The sequence below is a fragment of the Girardinichthys multiradiatus genome, chromosome 8 (genome assembly GCF_021462225.1).
Source record: "Girardinichthys multiradiatus isolate DD_20200921_A chromosome 8, DD_fGirMul_XY1, whole genome shotgun sequence".
In the NCBI taxonomy this organism is placed as follows: Eukaryota; Metazoa; Chordata; class Actinopteri; order Cyprinodontiformes; family Goodeidae; genus Girardinichthys; species Girardinichthys multiradiatus.
The window spans coordinates 40,269,837-40,293,732 of NC_061801.1; the positions used below are offsets into that span (position 1 = coordinate 40,269,837).

General features: G+C 39.0%; 1 protein-coding gene and 1 long non-coding RNA gene across 6 annotated transcripts in view; both read right to left on the reverse strand.

The window, feature by feature from the left end:
- LOC124872883 (transcription factor 4-like) overlaps nt 1–15,348 on the reverse strand; it is a 272,600-nt gene extending 257,252 nt beyond the window's left edge. The window contains exons 1-5 of one of the 5 annotated variants that reach the window (XM_047373296.1): nt 15,313–15,348; nt 11,936–12,020; nt 7,245–8,041; nt 6,973–7,011; nt 1,955–2,027 (exon numbers count right to left, since the gene is read on the reverse strand). In XM_047373296.1, coding sequence (XP_047229252.1) covers nt 1,955–2,027; nt 6,973–7,011; nt 7,245–7,346 — 214 coding nt within the window. In that variant the 5' untranslated portion in view covers nt 7,347–8,041; nt 11,936–12,020; nt 15,313–15,348. Of the gene's footprint in view, nt 1–1,954; nt 2,028–6,972; nt 7,012–7,244; nt 8,042–11,935; nt 12,021–15,312 lie in introns of those variants that run through there. The other 4 variants (XM_047373299.1, XM_047373298.1, XM_047373300.1 and 1 more) reach the window with 4 other exon arrangements.
- Nucleotides 15,349–15,862: 514 nt separating this feature from the next.
- LOC124872061 lies at nt 15,863–22,736 on the reverse strand. Its single transcript, XR_007039195.1, has 3 exons — nt 21,506–22,736; nt 16,350–17,124; nt 15,863–16,162 (listed from the first exon to the last, which is right to left on the reverse strand). It is a non-coding gene; the product is annotated as an uncharacterized LOC124872061 (long non-coding RNA).
- Nucleotides 22,737–23,896: the final 1,160 nt, after the last annotated feature.

Sequence of the window (23,896 nt, forward strand, 5' to 3'; positions counted from 1 at the left end):
TGTCTCCAACATCCCTCGGAATCTGGTCAAAGATCTCCCGGAGGTGAGAGTTGAATACATCCCTGGCCGAGGGCTCTGCCAGACGTTCCCAGCAGACCCTCACTATGCGCTTGGGCCTGCCAAGTCTGTCCGGCTTTCTCCTCCTCCAGCAGATCCAACTCACTACCAGGTGTTGATCAGTGGACAGCTCAGCCCCTCTCTTCACCCGAATGTCCAAAACATGCGGCCAAAGGTCTGATGATACGACAACAAAGTCGATCATCGACCTCCTGCCTAGGGTGTCCTGGTGCCAAGTGCACCGATGGACACCCTTATGTTTGAACATGGTGTTCATTATGGACAATCCGTGTCTAGCACAGAAGTCCAATAACAAAACACCGCTTGGATTCAGATCGGGGAGGCCATTCCTCCCAATCACGCCTCTCCAAGTGTCACTGTCGTTTCCCACGTGGGCGTTGAAGTCCCCCAGCAGAATAATGGAGTCCTTCGGAGGGGCACTATCCAGCACCCCTGACAAGGAGTCAGGGATGGGCCCCATCTATAAATGTTGGCTGGGTGTAGTCCCACTAGTTGAGTCTGCTCCAAAGCTGGATCTCTGTGGATCTTATAAATATATTTCAGCAAATAATTATTCATTATTTTCAAAAAGGTGGGAAAATTGCTAAAATGTAGGTTAAAATTTCCTTAGTGCCATCAGCATCCCCTGTTGCTGTGTCTAGTAGTGGGCACAGCTAAAGTAACCAATAAGTTACCTTCGCTAAGCCAAATTCTGCTAACTAAAATGTTAGCAATGCTAATGCATGACCACTAAACAGATTTAAAAAAAGCAGAAGCTAGCACAAACTCCTAGCCCCTAACCTAAACTGCTAAATGGTTTCTAATCCAGTAAACGAAAAATTTGTTCCACTATCAGCTGTTAGTGGATTAGCGAAACAGTGCCCACGACTGGCAGTGTCAACAGAGGATGGATCAAAACACAATCTGACATCCAACCAAGAAACAATGGGACACGCAACCTTGGTTTCTTCTAACTGATTACAGTGGGTCCCAAACTTCAGACCCTGAAAACATCAACTTTGAAGAGCTGCAATCTTGATTAGCAATGGTTAAAGCACACAAACATTCACAAGTTAAACAAGGGCTTAATAAAAGACAAATTGCACCAACAACCATTAACCATTACAATATTGTTGCAGATACTCCATATTTGTTTACCTGCCCTTTTCAGAAGTCAGAAAGGTCATTGGTCATCATACTGGTGCTTATTGGACAACAGAAGAATGAATAAAATGTCTGTATAAGCTGCAATGTAATGTAACTGCAGTGTATTCGATAGACAATTTAGGAGCAGGTATGTAAAAATCCACAACACTTTATAATGGTGGCACCTTGTTCAACTGTTTTTGTACCCAAACAATGCATTTAATCACCAGTGTTATGAACAGCCACCGATTTCAGCAACACACAGAGGCAGGAAAGGATAAGAGCAGCAAATCAGAAAAACAGGAAGTCTCAATCAGGAATGAGCACCAGCAGCTCAACAACAAACTTTATGAACTACAGCAAAACAAAGATCTTATAAAAGCCTTGGGAATTTCACTAAATATGTGCTGCAAAGTCAGCAGAAAGACCGTATGAACAAAAATAATACAATTATGTCATTTTCAAAAACAAACACTGACAAATTGTACTTCATCTGCTGTTTTAACATTTACTTTTTTCAGACTTCTTACATATACCTTGTAAGGTCCAGTTAAAAAAAACAAGACAGTAGAAAACCCAAAACTGCATCTGCAGGTACAGAACATCGCAACCATCACAGGAATATTTCAACAGCCAGCAGCAAGCAGGTGTAGAGGAAGGAAGAGGAGGAGGAGGCTGAGAGAGCATTGAGGAAAAAGAAAGGATCAAGAGGAAGTAGAAGAGGAAGAAGGGGGTGTGGTTAGTGACGTACTTGAGCCAGAGAAATGTCCGCTCCCCAGAGAGGTGGGTCCGTTCTTTCCACTGCTAACAGGAGGGGAAAACATCTACAAGACAAACAAAGAACACATTACCTCTGAGAGCACTGATGCTGCAAACAGCAAGAAACATCTCTACAGTTACATCACTGCACGCTAGCATGAAAGGCTTCCTTCCAAAATGTCAGCATTCAACAAACAACTATGGTTGGACCAATCCCCTTTAATGCCCTTTCTCTGGTTTTTAAACTTTTTTACTGGAGTTTTGTTTTTGTATGACTTGGACTGGGTACTAAGACTTTTTTTAATGCCAACAACATTTCTCATTTTAATTATCAAATATAGTCTCTTTAATACATGTTTAGGGTTAGTTTTATAAATCCTAGTAAAGAAATATGCAAGTCACACGCATGTTTTAAATTCTCATTGAGCACTCAGTTAAAAGTCTAACCTGAAATGAAAAGCCAGACTTTAGAAACAGCTTTTATTTTTAGTATAACAACTTAAAGGTTGTGACAAGTATGTTTAGGGTAAGAGGGAAGGCGTCAAAGACCAAGTCCTAAATATCAAAACACATCATTCCAGGGCCCAAAAATAAAGAATAAAATCCTTAGCCGATTTCAGCAACATCCAAGTCTACAGAACATCTCTAGTCCAACAAGTCTGAGACTAAAGTTAGTTCAAGGCAAGGTTCAGGTAATGCCCAAGAAATAAAAAATCAAGTCTTAAAATCAATACCAACAAGTAGATCTAGGACCCAAAAACTGCATCTCTGTGTAATAGGTACAACACCAAGAAGGATTTATTCATTCAGAGTCACAGTATTTAGACAAGTCTCAGCTCTGGTTCAATAAGCCCAAACCCATGGTAAAAACAGAAAAGGTCTTATAAGTCAAACATCAAGTCTCAATTGTAAGACCAACAAATCGTTGCAGGATGCATCATTGAAAAACAAGATATTCAGAGTCCTGTCCTCAATAATGGAAGGTAGCTTTTAGGTAAGGTCCCATGTTTGGTCCAGCAAGCATAAAGCATAGATAAGTCAAAGTTAAAGCACAGCAGTCCCAGAAATCAAACATTGTGTTGCAAACCAAGACTAGCATGTAAATCTAGGGTCCTGAACCTGGATTTCCATGAAGTAAGACCAGTATCATGATCTTATCTAGAATAAAAACTTTAGCCAAGATCAGGAACATCGTAGTCAGGTCCCCTGTCTACTCCAACATGTCTAAAACTATGGGGAGCTTTCAAGTCAGGTCCCTGTCTAGTCCAGCAAGTTGAAAATTACAGTGAGTCCAAGGTCCAAGTCCAAGGTAGGCCACAAATAATCTCCGATAAGACAAATAAGCAACAAATAAAGGTCAAAAAGTACACCCAGGGCCCAAATTCTGTCCAGTATAAGATATGGTCCAAAAAGACCAATGGTATAGTAAGTTAGCCCAAAGTAATATATAATTTATTAAAGAGCGAGATCAGTCAAGTCAGCCTCAAGTAAAATGTACCCAAAATCAAATCTCTACTCAGGATAGGTAACTTCTGACTCAGGTTCCAAGTCCTTTCCAACAAGTCCAAAAGCATTTTGAAATCAAGAGATCCAAGGCCCAAGACCTGAATCTCTATGTACCAAGTACAACATCAAGACTGATTTATTATTAATCAAGATTTTAACTGCAAGTCAAGTTCCCAGAAGTGAGGAGTAACATGTGATGTCTACAAGTCAGGATTTAAGGCTGTTCCAGAGCCTATGTCTTGCATCAGCAACTAAAACGCCCAACAGCAGTACTGTCTCATTTAAAATCATACCCAAAGTAAAAAACAGGTAACTTTAGTCAGGTCTTAGGTTTAGGAAAACAGGTCCAAAAATATTAATACATCCAAAGTTAGGAACAGCTGAAGTTAGGAAAGAACCCAAGTTCAACATCAACACTCATTCAATGTCAAACCTTAAGAAGAAACCTCCAACTTACTAAGTCAGGTCCAACAAATATGCTGAAACCAAAAGAGCAACAGGTTTATCCAGGATGACAAAACTGCATCTCCCTGTACCAAATACAGCATCAAGCCTGATTTATACAAGTCCCCAAGTTAGGATTCCTAAGAAAGGAACAGGTCAAGGTTATAAGGTTAAGACTTGTTCCATTCCAGGGTCAAAGTCTTACATTTACAACTCTCATTTAGTCAGGTCAGAAGTCTGGTAAAACAGGTCCAAGTTCTGCATTTGAATGTTACATCTTCCTCACAGACACCTGTTTGGCTTTTACTTCGCGTCAGGCCCCAAGTCTGGTCCAACAAGACTAATTGTATGGTAGGGAAATACAACAAGCCAAAGATCAAGTCATTAATTATGTCCAAAGAGTCTATAATCAAATCATTTGTCTAAAGATGTCAAATCTAAGGTGTAAGACAGTGATTTTCATCTCCCAAAGCATTGTTTGACTGGCTTGGTAGAAATGCTTTTATACTCAATCAGTAGTTGGGGTCACGAGTCTTTCCCACGTTTATTCTGCAGGTTGGAAGCTGAAAAGTTTTGGAACAACTGGTCCCAAACTCAAGGACAATCTGGTCAAGGTTAAGTCTAAGTAGCTGCCTACATTAAAGAGATGACTATACAGTTTTTTTAAATAAAAACATCTAAGGGAGTTGTAGGGGTGTCCTAGGGGACCAGTGTCCTAAACCATTTAGTGGTGTCCCTGGTCCAATCCAACAGAACTAAATGGCCAAATTACCTCCAAAATCTTGCTAATGCCATAATTATTTGGTTCAGGTGTGTTGAAGCAGAAAGCTATAAGAGGTTGCAGGACACCGGCCCTCAAGGACTGCAGACTGATTAACTTGATTGCAGACTGTAAGATTTATCCAAGTTTTCTTGTCTGTCCAGTTCAAAGGTCACAGAAATGTTAATTTTTTATCTGGATCTTAAGACAAGCATTTATGATTGATGGTTTTCTGCTTGATGTGTTGGTCACATTTCAATAAGCACCCAGTCCTCACCATCAGAGACAAAACTTGCACAAGCACAATATTAATAAAACTAATTATTCATTCAGCATCTGTGTAAAAGAACCAGAAAACTTAAATCAACTGTTTCAGTTTAGTGAAAAAAATATTTCTTCCATCATAGGAGCCAAATGTGTGAAGGTTTATTTTGGAGTGAAGCGATTCATATCTGACTGAAACATTGCAGATTACCACCACAGCTAGTCACCACCTGCTCTAGACATTTACAGCACATAAAACCCCGGTTAAACCAGTGAATGCTGCTGACTCCTCAGAGCTACTGTAACGCTGTGCAGAGGAGAGAGCTCGGCCAATCAGAAAGACACATCTGACCCTGAGAGAACATCGGGCCTCTGTTTCTGTGAGCTACGCTGCCTTTCCGGGTCTTCAAAACATTTTTTGGAAGAAACACAGACAGGGTAAAACGTTGGGCCTGAGAAAGTGTGTATTTCAGACGCTGCGGTCGCTTTTACTTAGCCGCAGTAAATGAAGGGGAAAACATTTCCAAGGATAAAAGATCCTATTTGGGATTATCAGCATCTCTATCGATACTCCTGCCTAACTGCTCTGAGCCACTGGTGTCGACTTGTGGCAACGTAAAGACAGATAATCGCATAAATTACAGAGAGGAGGCACGTTTTAGCTGCTGCTGCCCTCCTTTGTTTGAACACGCTGACGATGGATGCTGTTCCACAGAGGCTGATTGAAATTTAACAAAAACTATCACCTTTGTGAACCAGAATTTGACATATTTACAGGTTACATATTAAGAGTTTTTATTTATTTGTCATTAATCCAAAGGGTTTATTTATGCAGCTGCTTCAATTGTGATGTAATGTCTCCTATTGTAGGCTTTTTTGGGGCAACATTTTAGAATAACTGTAAAGATAATTGAAAAGGTGGAAGAATTAGATAAATAAACGGTAATATTAACATTCCTACAGTGAGTTGGATGCGTGTACACACCATTAAGAGTTTACAGTGATTTTATTAGATGTTTATTGGCCTATTTATGGGGACCTGATCTGCTGTATTTATGTGTGACTGCAGAGGGACTTCAGATCAGAAGTCGACATTTTATTTTTTAATTTTTTATAAGTGTCTACATTATGTTGAGGTAAAACTCTCGTATTTGTTTTAGTCTTTTACTGGTAACTTTACTGGTAAAAAGAAAATACAAGAAAAAAATAAAAAACATTGAAACAATTTTTACTTGTTACAAACATAATAATAATAATAATAATCCTTTAACTGTCAAAGACAGAACATGAACAAAAGAAAAATTGAATTAACAAAAATGATTGTGAAACAGTTTATTTATCAAAAAAGACAATAAGTCATTAACAATAAAAATGAAACAATTTTAGTTTGGTTTGTGCAGGTTGAATGTCTTTTTACATTTTCAGATATTTTCCTATTTTTCTTTGGAGGCCTTATGTATTTTTAAGAGGAGCTAAAGTTCTAATTTAAAACATTTTTATTTTGATCAATATCTGCATTTAAATATATCTTTCCAGTCACTGTAATAGCACAAATTGGAGTTTCTTGCTTTTTCTATTTGTGATTTGCATCTCCATGCACCATCAGCACACATGCCTGTGGACGTTTCATAACAGCCTTCATCTGAAGGTTTTTTCCTAGCTGCATTTCAGGGTGTTTCAGTTTCTCTTTTCCCTCCTCCTGACAAAAGTTGCTCCCAGGGGGAGAGGCGCAAGAAAAAAACATGGCAGAGCTGGGGGACTCTATTTCCTGTCCGTCAAGTTCAAAACACAAGCTGTTCATTGCAAACAAAGAGGAAAAACATTTTAAAAAGTTGGGAGATCTAACATTACGCTGCAGAAAGTGCAACAAATTCACATATTTTCTCATGCATGTTCATTATCCAGCATCGAGCATTTCTATTCTGTGCTGCAGAGCGCAGAAACTAAATGCTATCATTCATGGTCAGAAATAAGAATAATCATCAGGCTACACATGAACAGGGAGAAAGAAAAGGACTTAAAATGAGATATACTACCATGGATGTTGGGAACATTTTCAAATCGCTGTTTGGCATCTACAAGACAACAAAATTACTGATGCAGCATCACAATTGTCTGCACACACACACAAAATCAATCAATTCAAACAATAATATATGCACAGAGTTTGTTTCTGCAAGTTACTCTAAAACAAGCACAGAAGTTTGAGTGAAAACAGTTGGAATAATTCCTGGATCAGAACATTAGGAAATGTTAAAGTGGTCGCTGTGCGGCCCGTTAACAAGGCGGAGAAGGTGCGTCTCCTTACCGCGCTGAAATCCAGCAGGTCGCTCAGCTCCTTGTCTGTCCCCAAAGCTGCCATCCGCTGCTGATGATGCATTTTAGCAAAATCACACGGACCTACAAACATGGAAACAGCACAGACGGATAGACGGACAGATAGAGGAGGAGAGCTGGACAGATTGATAGATGGAGAGACAGGCGGAGAGGAGAGGAAGAAGAGAGGGTTTCTGTGCGCACCGGGTCGCTTCTTCCTCCACAGCGGAATAAATCCAGTAAAACAAGCTCAGAGCCACGACCGTAGATCTAGTTTTGCTTCATCCTCGGAGATGCAGCTCACTTCAGTCCCGGTTCCTGGTTTCTGGCAGCAGGAAATAAAACAAACTGACAGGAAATAAAAAGAAGAGGGGAGTGTTTTCGCCTGTTTTCCCCCCACTCGCTCTTCTTTTCCAGCCGAAGCGCAGCTCGGGAAAAATCACCTCCTCTCTGCGTGTTTCTCGCTGTGTGTGTGTCTCTGTGAGTGTGTGTGTGTCAGTGGGAGAGTCCAGGCGGGCTGAGCGCTACTCCCGAGCCGGCTGGCAGTGCCCTCCTCTCGGTTGCGGCTGCTGGAGATCCCCCGGTGCGCAGGACGGAGCCCATGTGCGTCTGGCGCTGCCTCAGCTGGGCGCGATAAATGCGTGTGTGCGGCCACCTAGCTCACAGCTGCCGAGGCTGCAGGAGCGAGCAGAAACTCTGAGAGCACAACTAATGCATGGGAGAAGGAAAAATAGATTTGTTGCTTTGATTGACTGGCTGTTTGATGCCGCGATTGGCTGCTTTCATTAGCTGTAATTAAGAAGGAAACACAGGTGCGTCTCAAAAAAATTATCATCCAAAATGTAATTTATTTTAACAATTCAGGTAACACTCGTGTATGGATTCAGTACACGCAGAAAGATGTTTCAAGTGTTTAACTGTGTTAGGTTTCCTGCTAATGAAAAACCAAAACCCAATTTCTCAACAAAGAAAAACAAATACAAATAAACAAATGCATAAGACCAGCACAAAAAGGGATTTTCTGTCCCACACAAGAGTGCTGATTTGACAGATGTTCAGCAAACAGACCGTCACCCTCCACAAGGAGGTTAAGCCACAGAAAGGTCATTGCTGAAGGAGCTGGCTGTTCACAGCATAATATATATCCAAGCATATTAGTGGAAAGTTTAGTGGAAAGAAAAGTGTGGGAGAAAAGCTGCATAAAAGGGATAATAGCACTACATTAAAGACTTATCGGCAAATTGTTAATTTATTTACGCAATTCAATCACAAAAAATCAAAAAGTGAAATTATATAGATTTATGAACAATTTAACGGCTGAAGAAGCTAACAGTTCAGAGTGCTGTACCCATGCATATTAATGGAAAGTTAGGTGGAAGGAAGACTGTGATAGAAAAACATAAACACTCAGAATAACTGCAGCTTTGAGAGGATAGTGAAGTATTTTTTTGGCTCCTTTATGAACATATCACTGCTGAGGCAAAGCTCATTCAAGGGTTTGGGGGGATTCACAAGGTATGGACTGGAGCTGGAGTCAGAGCTTTAAGAGTTACTGCACACAGATGCACCTATCAAATCCTATACATGTCATCTGCCCTCTGGTGGAAGACCTAAGTACTACATGTGGCAAGAGCTGGCAATATTCAATTCAGGTCTTTACACACCTTGAGATTTTGTAATGGATATTACTAGTAGTGCCTTGTAAATATTACAAGTTGTTTAAAAAGATTTGTTAATAGAGTTATACAGCAAGTGAAGAGTAAATGTTTGTGTCTCAGGTGTGATACTTTATGGATGAGAGCATCAGTTGTTCTTTAGAGGATTACTTGTTTGAATTTGTAGTTTAAAAACAAAAACAGAAATAGTAATACATTAATAACCTCTTTAAACGTAGTATACACTCTAAGAAATATTTTTATTTGTATTTGACATTTATCACTATTGTAAGTAGTCAATGCCTAATTGATCAATGACATAATATTCATATTTAGATTAATCTTTTCTCAAAAAATTAATAAACATTTATTCTTTTAAAATGCATAATTTTCTGTTATTTCTTGTGTCAGACTGTAAAGAATGAGGTCAATCCTCAACCAAAGACGTCAGAAGAGTCTTTCCTGGGCTAAAGAGAAAAGGGACGGGACTGTTGCCCAGTGGTCCAAAGCTTTGGACCGTCCTCTTCCATGTGTCTGCTGTGTCTCCTTCATGGCTTGTGGTCAACAGAGAGACAGATCCTCCTATAGCTTTCTTCTAACCATGACTTTCTTCTTGCCACTCTTCAATAAAGGCCAGATTTGTGGTGGATCTCTGCATCTCCTCGAGAGTTACCATGGACCTCTTGGCTACTTCTCTTATTAATGGGTGGACGTCCATGTCTTGGTAGAGCTGCAGGTTGTCCATCCTTTTTCCATGTTCAGATGATGGCTCAAGCAGAGCTCTGTGAGATGTTCAGAGCTTGGAATGTTGTTGCAGAACCTAACCCTGCTGTGAATTTCTCCTCTACTGTCTGCTCTGGATTCTATTTCTATATTAGGAGACTGCTAAAGGCAGTTGTTTGCTAAGGATTTCACTGCAGCGTATCAGAGTACAGGGGGCTAAAAACAAATGCATGGTACACCCTTCATATTTTCAAGTGAGCCTGTGGGTCACCTCTTAACGGACACCATCACTGGTACCCTGTTTGGTGGAAATACTTCGTAATACCTCTGTTTTGCACAGCCTACCGGTATAAAATGAGTGGCCTATTTCTGCAAATTACACCCTGCTTGTGTTTTTTCTGAGAAAACTCCATCCCTGCACACAGGTGCAGGGATGACATAAAGGGGCATTTGTTGCCCTGAATCCCCCCCAAACCAAACGTTATGCAGCTTCATTCTGTGCCCAATCTGCCTCAAAGGTTCAATGTTCCTGTTGCAACTTGAAAAGCTAGCATAATTTTTTGAGGCTAACTAGCTGACACATGCATTTTAATTTCATGAAGTCAGATGCAAACAGAAGCTGCATGGAACTACAGTCATGGTAAAAAGAACGTACACCATCTTCCAATTTTAAGGTTTTACAGATAAGGATACAAAACTTCATTATTGTATTCCAACAGAAACCATTGTGGAAAAATATTGGTCCAGTCTTCTTTCCAAAGTTGGTTCATTGAGGTTTGTGTCTACACAGCTCTCTGAAGGTCCCAATAAAGCATTTATTTCAAACTGAGGTCAGGACTTTGACTAGGCCATTGCAACACCAGATAGTTTAGAAATTACCTTATAACATTTCCCAAATTGATGGGCATCTGTTGCTTCTCTAAGGTCATCGCTGTTTTCTTTGATGTACATGATGTACAAGTGTATACAATGGAAACCCCCAAAATCCCTCCTCAGGTGATCATGCTGGTGATTATAAGTTAATCTGTCGATTTGATCAGCAGCACCTGGCTGATGTTTTTCTCTAGAATTTTATGGAAGCAGAAAGGATGTTTTGTTTTTTTACAGCATATTCTGAGTTGGCTTAACACTTATTTAATAAATAATAGTTTCAAATCTTTGCTTTTTATGTTTCTTTAGTTATTGTATTAAATGTTTAGGTGCAATAATGTTTTTCATAGTTTAATTTAATGTTTGGTTGAAAGACTTATTAAAGGACAACTTTTGAAATGTTTTGAAATGTTCTATATAAATAAATCTTAGTTTGGCTTTTTAATACCTGCTCAAGACCTACAACATCTGAAAAACAGCATTTTAACTAAAGCAGTCTGTCTGTTTGCATTGTTTTTTGTTTGCATGATTTTTCTTCTACACTTTTTAATACAATAATAATCTTCAATTTCTTTTATTGATTTTTTTTTTTTTAAATTGTGCTCATTGGGAGCATTTGCACAACAAACGTTTGTGTTTTACTTATAGCTAATTTTTGGGGGGTAAATATAATGTCTTTTCTACCAGTTTTTTTTACTTCTGCACAACTCTCCAATAATAGCAATATACTTAATTTTGCTTTTTTTAAGAAAAATAAATCGTTGACACTTAAGTTGTTAGTATGATAAACTTGTAGCTCTGACTCATAAAAAAAAACAGATCCAGGCATTTTGTTAGACGTGACTTCATTCAGCATCATAAAGTTATTAACTGGAAATAGACAAAGTATGAATTGAAAACGTTTTTGAAGATATTTCCTGCTGTTTATAATCCTATTAAAGATACTGTAAGCAGACAAATTCTGTGGATGATGTTTGAGTATTTCAAGCAGTCAAAACGTAAAAAAAACCCAAAAAACAAAAAAAAAACTAATGCAGTGCTAAAAGAAAGATGATGAACAAGATGAAAGTATATTTTTTACCATTAAATTAATTATCATTAAAAAGCCTCTAGAAACAAAATGAAGTAACTAATACTGATGCTACAAGGAATACATGTATAGTGCAACAGAAATCAATTTTTATTTGTAGAATTTAAAAAAATAATAGTTCCCTAGTTTACCTCAGGATGATGTTATGTGTAACAGAACAGGAGTGTAAACCTCTATTACCAGCGTGGGAAAGGAGAGAAGAGCTACTGAACAACAGCGTCTTGTTTAGGCTGAGTTTTAACCGCAGCAGGAACACAGTTAAAGTCTTACCGAACACAGTATATCTGTCAGTTTTGGGTCAAAGCTGAACAACAAAAATTAACCTTCATAAATAAAAGGCTTCACCTTTCATGACAGCTGGAAGTGGAGGAGAGCGGGGCCAGTTTCCACTCAGGTTCTTCAACCTTAGTCAACTCTCTGAGAAAATATCCTGTAATAAAGTCAAAACAATTCATTGACCTATCCATCTATTCCAGCCTTATGTATAATATCATTTATTTTCACAATATAACTTATTTAAAAGGGAAAGATAAACAGAAATGTAGAATCGTTTTTTCTATTGGTCAATTGTTTTTTTTTCTTCACGTTGTTCAGAAAGAGTAATTGTAATTAATAGTTTGCTGGCTTAAAGCAAATCTGAAAAGCTATTTTTTTAAAAGTGACGAGAGAAGCTAGGACAGTTAAGAAAGGTTATGTTAACACGAGCTAGGAGAGGGGAAGCCTCGATAAAATAATAAAATAAACTAGGCTTACATTAACCAGGGTAGGATAAGGCAAGGTATGTTAAAATAGAGTAATGGGCACACCGGGAAAGCTAACAGAGAATGTTTCGAGGTTGTTGAGGACCCAAATAGCAATAGGAAGGAGGCATACATATGATAGCGATAGTATTTAACGATGCACTACAGAACTTACACAGGGAACCATAGAACACGGGAACAAGAATGGGAGATACGGTAGAATCCAGCAGTGAGAGAAAGAATCCAAAGACCTGAAATACTGAGGAGGAGTGATGAGTGACATGGAAACCAGGTGAGAACAATCACCAGAATGGAGGGCAGCTGGGGGACAATCTGAGCAGGGAACTGAGGGAAAAAGGAATAACAGGCACAGAAGAAACTGAATGGAAACACGGAGGTTCCAACAAACCAAAAGCTAAGGACTAATGCTATCTTAAGAGTTGAAACCAAAGTGCACAGAACCAAACACAAGAAAGAACTAAGAAGCTCAACACAAAGAAAGGACACAATAGGGATAGACCCTGAGGAGCCTAATACTAAAATGATCTCATTGCAAACAAAGAAAAAACCTTAAACTCAAACAGCTGTGGATAATGACAAAACTAAATCAATCTAATAAAAGTCTGATAAGATGGGGTGTTGTGTAGTGTATCGGTAGAGCATGTGCCCCATATACAGAGGCTAGTACTTCACGCAGCAGTCCTGGGTTAGATTACCGACCTTGCGACCTTTGCTGCCTTCCCCCATTCTCTCTCTGCCCATTTCCTGTCTGGTAACTGTCAATGAGGGTAACTAGAGCCAAATACTCTTAAAAAACGAAGCCTGGTAAGATTAGCCAAAAAAAAACTGAGGAAGTCTAAGCAAAGGAATGCTAATGCAAGCTAAGATAAGCTAAGTCAAGTTAAGCTAAAATACAACAGGACAACTAAGGGAAGCTAATAAATTAAAACAAGCTAGGATAAAGCAAGCCAAGGAATGATAGTATCAGCCAAAGTAAGATAAGCTAAAGACAGCTAAACTAACACATGCTAAAAAAAAAAAAAACAAGCTGTGATAAGGCAAGCTAATAATAGCTAATATAGCTAAGGCAAGCTAAAGTAGGAGATGATATGACACCCACATTACCTTCAATCAATAGTTCCTAAACATTTTAGAGCTACCACTTTAACACTAGAACTCCCAGGGCCGTCAATTTGACGGTTTTGAAAGTTTGAGCTGCTTTAACTATGGTTTATTTAATCTCTTAACTTCCTGGCATCCCGACTTTTTCTAAACCTGTGTCTTGTGTAGTCCTATGTCTCTATTTTTTAAAGTAAAATAAAAGATCTAAGTATTTCTACCTCTAACTACCACAACCGCTACTTTGACGGCCCTATTATTTACATTGTTATTTTTTTCCCGCGGCTGAGTATACGCGCGAGCGTTGCTTAGCAACCGCCACTCTAGAACACAGTCTGAGAAGGAGATTGTTGGCGTCCTACAAATGGCTTCTAGAAGGATATTTTCTGCTCAAGAGGCATTGGAAATGTTTCAAAAATTACATGATTGTGATTCTGGGGTCAAGAGGGATTCTGACGGCTCTTGGTCAGTCAGTTCGAGTGACAGAGAGTGAGCCTCCCCCGGCTAAAAAAAACGAGTCGTCCCGTTAGCAGGAGGTTGTGGCGCATAAATTCAAGGTAGCAAAAGACAAGCCTATGTAACAATTTTATCATTTTAGGCTATAGTTTACAGATTAGTAAACTAATAATATATAAACTATAGAAACAGTGCCACAATCAGCGCAGGTTCAGAGATAGGGATACGAGCCAGGTGCCCAGTGCCCAGCTATAAACCCAGCAAACCAGCTCACTGGCAGGAGAGAAACTAAAAAACAAGGTACTAATAATGGAAAAAGAAATAAACAATAAGTTAATAAGTTAGGTCATAGATATAGTAGCCCAGTAACAACAATCTATTCTGCGCTTTGCAGCGTTTTCATCGCAAGACGAGCGCTCACCTGGGAAGGAGGAGGAGATAGGAAAGGATGGTGCTGTGTGGACAGTAGTAGGGGAGGGAGAAAGTAGAGGGAGGCGTCAGAACCAGAATACGTTGACAGAGCGCCAGATCCAAGATGCCCAGACCGCGTTCCTCTGCTTGGAGGACGCTGAAATGCTCATCCATGTTCAGTGCTGCAGGTTGACTGAGGCCCGCAGAGTTTTAGGAGATGATTCCTCCTCGGACATGAGTGTGGAGGAGCTGAAGACATTTTTAGCACTAGTTTATGTCCGCGGAGTGAAAGGAAGCGTAACATGGAGCTGTCCAGCTTTTGGTCAGATTAGTAAAGCTTTTTTAAAAAATGTACCCGCTACTCTATTATTTTTCAGTACTATTTATAAATAATAATAAAACGTAATAGGTTTTGATCAAATACTATTATTAATTATTGTCAAAACCATAATTTTATAGCGTGCAAGAAAACCTTTAGCATTCTGACCAATGTAATGAGATGACGTCATCACCGCTCTTGCATCGGGCTTGGGAGTTCTAGTGTTAAGAAGCCGCCATAATGGCGGACATTTTAAAACTTTTCTACATTTTTAAGACTTTATTAGCCGTTTTCAGCTACTTTTCATATCTAAAAAAGGAAAGAAAACATTTAGGAAAGGAAACATTTAAACAACATTGATCATTTGAGGCATACATTGCTGAGAGGAAGCTAACCCAACACAGTGCACTTTACAAAATTATCATTGCATTTGTCATTTGTTCTGGGCTTGCTGTCGGCCACTTAAGTTTCAACAAGAGTTGTCAAAATATTCTCCACAAGTAGTTTCCATTTAGAGCCAAGATCATATTGTGGTTTAACCACTTATTTATTTTGGTTTTTCCTTTTGGTTTAGATGTACATCATAGTTATTCCTACAAAGCTTGCCTAACTTGATATTTAATGGTAAATAGTTAATGCCATTGTTTATATAGAGGATTCAGAGGCGGTACACCTACCACAGTTTGAGAAACATGGGTCTAAATCAAGGTTCTCCAATTCCAGTCCTCAAGATCTAATACCCTGCAGCTTTTAGATGCACCCCTACTGCAACACACCTGAATCAAATTAATGGCTCGTTACCAGGCCTCTGCCAAACTTGATGGCATGCTGAAGAGGAAATTTGTGTGGTGTTGGAGCAGGGATGCATCTAAAAGTTGCAGTGCAGTAGCTCTCGAAGACTGGAGTTGGAGACACCTGGGCAATAGCCTCTTTGCCACCGAAAGTCCCAGGATTTATAGCACCAGCAATTGTTTTACCTGGGTAAAAGGAATCCTGACTCTGTTTAAAAGACTCTTATCTAATAAATAGTTTTTTGGTTTTAACCGATAGCAGCTTTATAGTTATACAGTTGATTGATTTCTTCCATTATTCCTTGTTGCTCTGGATCCCTAAGCAGGAAAAGTTTAAATCATTATGTTAAATTATTTTTTTACCAACCTGCATCTGGCCAGAGTTTTTTTCCTTACAACTGTATGATTCATTTACAATAACTACTAAACACTGATTAATACAACAATTTTTTTTTATTATCATCAGGTAAACTCATCAGAAAACTAAAGAACATGTTTTTAGTAAAAAACAAATTATTTATTAGAATAAAAAAACATGATAATCAGTCCGGAAGTACAGGAAATTAATATCTTGACTGGCTAATCATAAACAAATATTTATAAAAGGTAGAAGATGCGTAGGCAGAGGAGTAGAGGATGGCAGGACACAAGGGTGAAGAGCATCATTGAGCTTCTGGAAAACTGCATCCAAACTTGGAACTGTGGTGTCTCCTCTTGCAGAGCTCTCTGCATAAAACTATGAAAAATTGAAAATAATTCACACTCCATTAAGTTAGGTTTACATGAAAAGACAAGTATAGGGAAATGTGTATTTTTTATGTACATGGAATATTTCAAGTGCTTGAGGTTCAGCTTTCTCAAAAACATCTCAAAACTACTTTTTGTGACACAATGGTGTAAAATTGATAAACTTGTTCACCAACTTTTGCCATAACTGCATCTGCTGGTGCAATGCCTCACTGCACACAACCCTGCCCCTTTAACAAATCCTGGGGAAATCTGAAAAGACCTACTCCAGATCATGAGGATGGACACAAAGAAGGAAAGAAATGAACAAAGGAAGGAAACAGATTAAAAAAGGGAGTTAGGACAAAAAGGAAGGAAATATGACACAAGGGAGAAAAGAAAGACCATGGAGAAAGAAGGGACAAAAAAAGGGGTGTAGGACACAAGGATGGAATGACAGAAGTAATGAAGGAAAGACACAAGGACAGAAAGAAGTAAGTGGCATATGAGGAAGAAATGAAGGAAAGAAGGGAGTTATGGAAAAATGAAGCATAGGGGACACAAAGAAGGGAGGGAGGAAAGAAAGACCTGAATAAGGAAAATAAAGAAAGGTAGGAATGAAAACGACATGGGTGGAAAGAAAGGAAGAAAATTATGGGAGAAATGAAGAAGGACTAGAGTTAGGACAAGGATTAAACAACAGAGGAAAGGAGAGAAAGATACAAGGAGGGAAAGAGGTAAGGGCACAAGGAAGAAAGGAACACATAAGGGAGGGGTGAAGGGAGGAGGGAACGAAGGAGAGAAGGACAAAAGGAGGGCCACAAATAAGAAAGGGCATAAGGAAGTACACAGACATTTAGACAGGTATAAAATATGTAAATACAAACATTTTCCATACCAACATACTTATCTAGATCTGAAAAATACTGAAATCAAGTTCCAGACTTCTCAGACAGTGTAGAAACCCTGGACCTAAATAGTAAAAGTAAAAAAAACACAACAGAAGACCATTGCAAGCATGAATAAAACTGAGATGTAGTTGGAAAGTTGTGGTGAATGTTCTTAGCAGTGATTCAGACCAGCTTTCTTCCTAGTCTGAATCAGTGCTAATAAAAACACACATTTAAACACAAAAGGCCTGCAGGAAAGCTGTGCAAGCAAACACACAACAGACGTGAACCACCCATGCAAACACACACGCATCCCCTCTGCGGTCAATAACTGGGTGTTTTTGCCAAGCACCTTTGTAATCGTACAGCTGTGGGGAATGGTGGGAAGAAGAACTGAGCACCAGACCAGCCACCACTAGATACCCCCTGAATCCACCTGGATCACTCAGACTGTCAGACCAGAACAAGAAGAGTTCTGTTCAACTTTGTTCACCTGTATGTTCTCAGACAGTACTCAAACCATTCAGTGCCTTTAATCTGCAGTTATATCAACCTAACTCCATGGAGGTGGAACATATTTGTTTTTTTATTTTTTTACTGTTAGCCGAAAACTTGCAATGCAGACATAATTTGATGGGTCAGAACTTTAAACAAACCCACTAAATTCTGCCACCATACCTCCAGCTCCAGGAAAGAGATGGTTCAGATCGCCATTTTTAAGACTCCCCGGTTAGTTTCACTTTTAATTTTGTTTAACTTAAGGCAAAAATAACAAAAATACTAACATTTAACTGTTATAAGTAGTCAAAATACACATAAGCTTAGCGTCTCATGTTCCTAGTGTTTGTTTTGTTATCCTCCTTCATATGGTTAAGGTAATTTAACCCACCTCAGAGCTGCTCTTACAATAAATATTATCACCTAGAAATATTTAATCCAAATTGCATGTTTATAAAGACTGTTGGGGGTTTCAAAAGATAAGACAATAGCCTTGTGGCTAAGTGGTAGAGCAGGTGCAACATGAACCTCCAGGTGGTCCTCAAGGCGGCTGTGTTGGGTTTGATTCCTGACCCGCAATCAATTAAAGGGGGAAGTCTGCTTATCTTATTTTAGCGTGGTTTGGCTTATCCTTTTTTTTGTCCTATGTTATTTAGGCTTATTTACAATAACAGAAGGAAAGGCAAACTATGATTAGCAAGGGTATGCTTCCTTCCTCCCTGCCAGAGGGAAGACAACAGGAATCGCAGTAACGCACTGTTGGAAGAGGTGCGATACAGTAGTTTCCTTTATTCCTTCAGTTTGCTTTGGTTTTGGTTGAATTATTCTAGCCTAGTAAATAGTTTGGTAACTGAAATATGTTTAACTTATGTTTTGGAGAGAAGTTGTTGTAAAAATCTTTCAATATGTGTGCAGGGTTTGCTGTTCAATAATGCCAGTGCTCAAATCACTCTTTCAACTATTGTCTTAACACCACCACCATATTGGGCTGGTATCCCTAGGACAATACTTAACAGACTGAATTATTATTTAATTAAATATTAAATAACATAAGCATCCTGATTGCATGACAATAAAATAGATTAAAATACAGTGTTTCTTGTTTGTTAGAGCTGCAAACAAACACAGCAGAGCAGCTGGACACAGCAGCTAAATGGTCACATCTTTGTTTCTGCTTAAAACAAACAAAACAAAACAAAAAAAACAATACAAAAACATGATCCTACTGCCACTGGACTACATATCCAGTCTCCCAAACTATTCCTTTGTGTCCTTGAAATGTATCCTTATAGGTGCACTATGAATAGTGTGCAAAGATAAAACCCAGTTCCACAGGTACAGACAGTAATTTAACTCCATTATTTTAGGTCTTGGCTTTAAATTGTGCTGCAATGTAAGGGAAACCACAGGCACATCTCTTTATTATGAATGTGTTTAATACAGTTTAGATCACAGGTACCCAAATCCCAGACCTTGGTCCAAATCTGGACGCAGAGAGCGTTTTGTCCGGACCGCAAAGCAATTTCTCGTTTATTATGTAGATATAGACTATAGGCAGCTATGTGGGTCAGTGACATTGTGGTCCACACCCCAAGGTGGTGATGGCACCACTTCGTTGGATGCCAACAGCCAGAACACGACAAAGAAGAAAAAGCTATGCAGGGTCCTTGAATGCGAATTGCTATTCCTGTAAAAAATATGTAAAATGGACTACAAAAATCGCACATTTAAATGGACAAAGGCATACACTTAACTGATGTAAGGCCACTCTGCCTTTTATGTTCTGAATAAGTTGGACTTATAACAAGTGGAAATCTAAAGAAACATTAGGAAACCAAACAAGAACTTCAACCAAAGTTATCAGCCTAGGTCTGACAGTAGGACAAGTAGAATAAATGGGACAATATGAACGAGCTACACGGCTGATGACATGTCTCTTACAGCACAACAGTGACCATAGAGTGTTCACTCTGAGTACCGTGGATAATAGGAAAACACAAAAGCCTTTCACTGACTGGGAAATGATCAGTGCCTGGAAGATGTGGCAGAGACACCTTAAGATGGAAAGAAGGACAACAACTTAAGGAAAAGGTTTAGCAAATTGCCCTGCCTGCCACAAGCACAAGGAGTGCAGAACTGTTCTACCAAGATGTACCGACCCAGCTCAACTGAGTCATTCAAAGCGTGTGTAATATTAGTATTTAAATTGGATTGCACTTTTCTGTTCAGCAGGTGATTTCCTGAGCATATAAATAATTGATCAGTAGTTAAAAAACAAAAATCCTACTGTTAATTAAATGTTAAATAAAAAGGAAAGAAAATATTTTTGTCAGTTGATTTAAAATGTTCAGACCCCGTGTTTGGATGATGGAGGTACTGGACCTCCAGCTATTTTAGTTGAGCACCCCTGGTTTAGAGTCAACAATTGGGCTTTCAGGTAAAACAACTAACATTCATGTCTCCTATCACCTATTACTCTTTAAAAGCACTGAATCAGAATGGTGTTGTGTTAAAATATCTCCACTATATTTAAATTAAGTTGAAATTCTTTTAACAGTCATACAACCCAATGTAGTTGGATAAGCGGTCATACTCGAGGAAGGATGTTTCTTTTCCATCTGTTCTCATTGGTTATGATTCATGGCTGCAGCAGAAATGCCTCAACCATCCTCAGAAACCTTTATCTAATTAGCACAATTTTATATTACTTCTTATTTATTTATGTTTTAAAAGATTTTGTTGCACTGGAGGCCTTCATTCACAGTTTTTCAGACATGAAGTAGGCAGAGAGAAGAGGCTAAGATAAATAAGACAACTATGACTAGTAAAGCTAAAATGTGCCTAACTTAAATAAAACAAATAAGAAAGAGACAAACTATAATTAGCTAAGCTAAGATCAGTTTACAGAAAACAAGACAAGACAGACCACGGTTAGCTAAGTGAAGCTAAAATAACCTAAATTAGCTAAAATAACAAAACATGACTGAACTGATATTTACCTGTACATCTGAAGATACTACTGGTGATTTATTTGTAATTTGTTACTTTACATTGTTTAGATGCATTATAATGTAGTTATCCAGAATATATTAAGATACACATAAGGTTTCTGTTTACATTTTGTCTTGAGTTTTCTTTCTAATCCTGGTTTATATATCTTGAGTCTCTGCTGATATTTTAGCAATCAACTCGATGAATCTCCACCTCTGACTGCGATGAGGCTGAGCAGCTCCACCTGTTCGATCAGCTGAAATGACGATTATTAACAGCTAAAAAGACCTGAGGAGGAACTGATGTTCTTTTCATTTGGAGAAACCCACAGGTGTTACATCTCACATGTTTAAATTTCTCCTCTCTGGCTTTCTGGCCTGTGTGTGTCTGACTATGAGTGTGAGGCTGGATGTTTCATGGCGTGTGATCTCACAGATCTGGGTCCTTCTTGGCAGGATAAGGGGGCAGGGTTTTGGCAGATGGCAGCAGTGGTTTACACAGGTGTCTCCAGTATGTATTTACTGTACATGTGTTTACCAGAGTGTAGAGAAGGAGACAGGAGGAAGGAGCTGAGGTTAAGTTCAGGTCATTTTCTCCCTTTTATAAAGTTGTCCCCTCAGTAAATGCCGCTCCACTCAAATTTATCCAGGACCAAAAACGTGAAGAGAAATGTTGATGATATAAAACGTGCATAATGGCATTTTTTGCCTATTTTGTCTGTTTCTCAAACATTACAAATTTCACGATTTAAGTTCTTGTTAAGTTGTTAAACTATTTGGAAAAGATGGACAATAACAATGACATGGGAAAGAAGTCTGATGTTTACCTTGATAAATATCCAAAAATATTTCTATACATTGTGAATCCTGGCAGAAATGTGATGAAGCTCTGTATCCCATATGCTTCCTGTTTCATTTTCTGTCCTCCACAACCATTCTAAAAATAACAACAAAACAAAACTTGTTTATTTTTACCTGCTGTTGATTTATTAACTTCAGATGTAGCTTGCTGTGTTCGACTGGAGCTTCTGCTGACTTTACGTGGATGGCGACCGCAGCCATGAGGGAGCACATTTGAATATAACCATTGTGGTAATGTGTAACGTTGAGCGGCTTCAGTGTGTGTCTGGAGGCTTAAAAGGATGGTGGAGATGTTGAGTCAGCAAACAGAAAACAGAAAACGAGGGGAACATTAACAGATATTCTGGGAGAGATGGAGGAAAAGAGTTAGTGCAGGGAGAGCGAGGAAAAAGGGAAACGATGCGGTGCAGCCTAAATCTGGGAGATGTGATTTGTTGCTGCCTACCAAAACCAAGCGAACACTTGAACGCTCACAGATCAAGAAGCAGCTTCGTTTCGCCACCACATGCAGCCCAGCTACAACTGCCACTGAGGGCTGCCCTTTGTGGTTTGTGAGTCTAAGTGTGGTGTTTATTTGGAGCTGTGGTGTGCTCAGATGCTACATAAAAAGAGCAGAACCACTTCAGTGAAAAAGCTGAGCTGCATCAGGCGATAAAAGTAATGTACATGCTGGAGCTGCAACACAGCACACAGAACAGGTGTCAGAACAAAATGTTCCCATTAAATGTTTAAAAAGCATGGATATTAACCATCTCAGCAGTTTTCTACCTCTTCTGACCTCAGCTGCAAATTATGAGTTGCAGATTTGCACGTTTTAAAGCAGATTCTAAAATCTTCAGCTCAAACAAATATACATAAGTACAAGGTATTCAGATGCGTCACCAAGATCTGGAAGAAGATCCAAACTGTCTTTAAAGCTGGATTGAAATCTGCAGCTGCGCACAAGGACAAGCCAACAATCTTCAGAAGAAACGTTTCATGTCAAAAGAGATTGAGCTGCCTCAATGATAAGAAGTATGACGAGGGGAGTCAAGATGAGGGTTTCAAACCTTAGGACATTGTCTCAGTTGTCAAGCATGATGGTGGCAGCATCATGCTGTGGGGTTGTTTCATTTTCACTGGTTACATGTGCATTATAAAACGTTGATGGGATGAGGAAATGCGAAGAACTTATTAATTAACAGCAAGATGGTTTGAACTTGGACACAGTTCCAACAGGACAATGATCCCAAACACATGCAATCTGGTTTTAGAAAAGATAAACATGCTAACATTAAGCTTCTGGAATGGCCTTCCCAAAGCTCCAACCTCAACACAGTTAAACATGAATGCACTGATGAAAATCTGGGTTCATAACAGGAAACCAACCAATTCGAATGAACTTTAGCATCAGTTCAAAAAAGATCAGTCAAATATCCAGCCAGAATAATGCCAAAAGCTTGTAGATAATCATTCCAGCCTGAAAAACATAACTGTTCAAATAAAATTATTTACTAAAACTTATGCCCATGTTAATTCCTCCTTGGAGCATTTGGACTGAACTGATTGCATTTGATAAGCAAGCAGGGGGTGAGGGAGACTTTACTGCCAAATGAAACACATGACGAACCCTTGGATCAAAGCTCCAAGATAAATAATAAGCTTTGTGATCAATGTCGAGGTGAGTCTAAGGTTTCCAACAGTGTAACTTCAGATCTAAGTCCCACTGTAGTACAAACACTGCTCTATATACTTGTAATGTTTTTAAGAACGCTGTTGCTGAGCAAAATTATTCTTAGCTCTTTTCTCTCTTACTAAAAGGACCAGATTTTGATTTTTGGCTGCCATGAGGCAGAGCACCATCTGCCTGTTGATATTTAAACAAAAGGTCACTCCTTGGAAATCTTAGCTTTCAACAACTTATCAAAACGTGTTTGTGCTTCTATATGTGCAGAGTAAACTCTGGCAGGTCATTTTTTCTGCCACACTAAAGTTAGCACAAAAATACATTGAGACCTGTCTGTTTCATCCTGCAAAAGACAACAATCATATTTCATGTAAAATATGATGAATGTGTTAATAGTGCACCTTTCATAATAGTAAAGACTGCAGTCCATCGATCCATTGTCTATACCTGCTTGTCCTTGCAGGGGGACAGGCGCCTGCATATTTTCAGCAGTTATTGGGGGAGTGGCAGGGTCCACCCTGGACAGGTCTCCAGTCCATCACAGGAAAACACAGGTACACACAGGACAAACAACTAGGTATGAAACAATTGACTATGGGAGGAACCCGGAGTACCCACAGAGAACCGATGCATGAACATGCAAACGCCATGCAATAAGACCCCAGGCCAGGATTCAAACCCAGGACCTTGTTGCTACCAGACAACAGTGCTAACACTGGGTAGTCTATAAAGACTGAAGTCAGATTTTGATTTTTTCAGGCTTAGAGATAATATTGTCTCTGTGATTTAATTAAAGGGTCTGGACTTAAATTTGGGTTAACCGTTGTTACAGAAAAAAA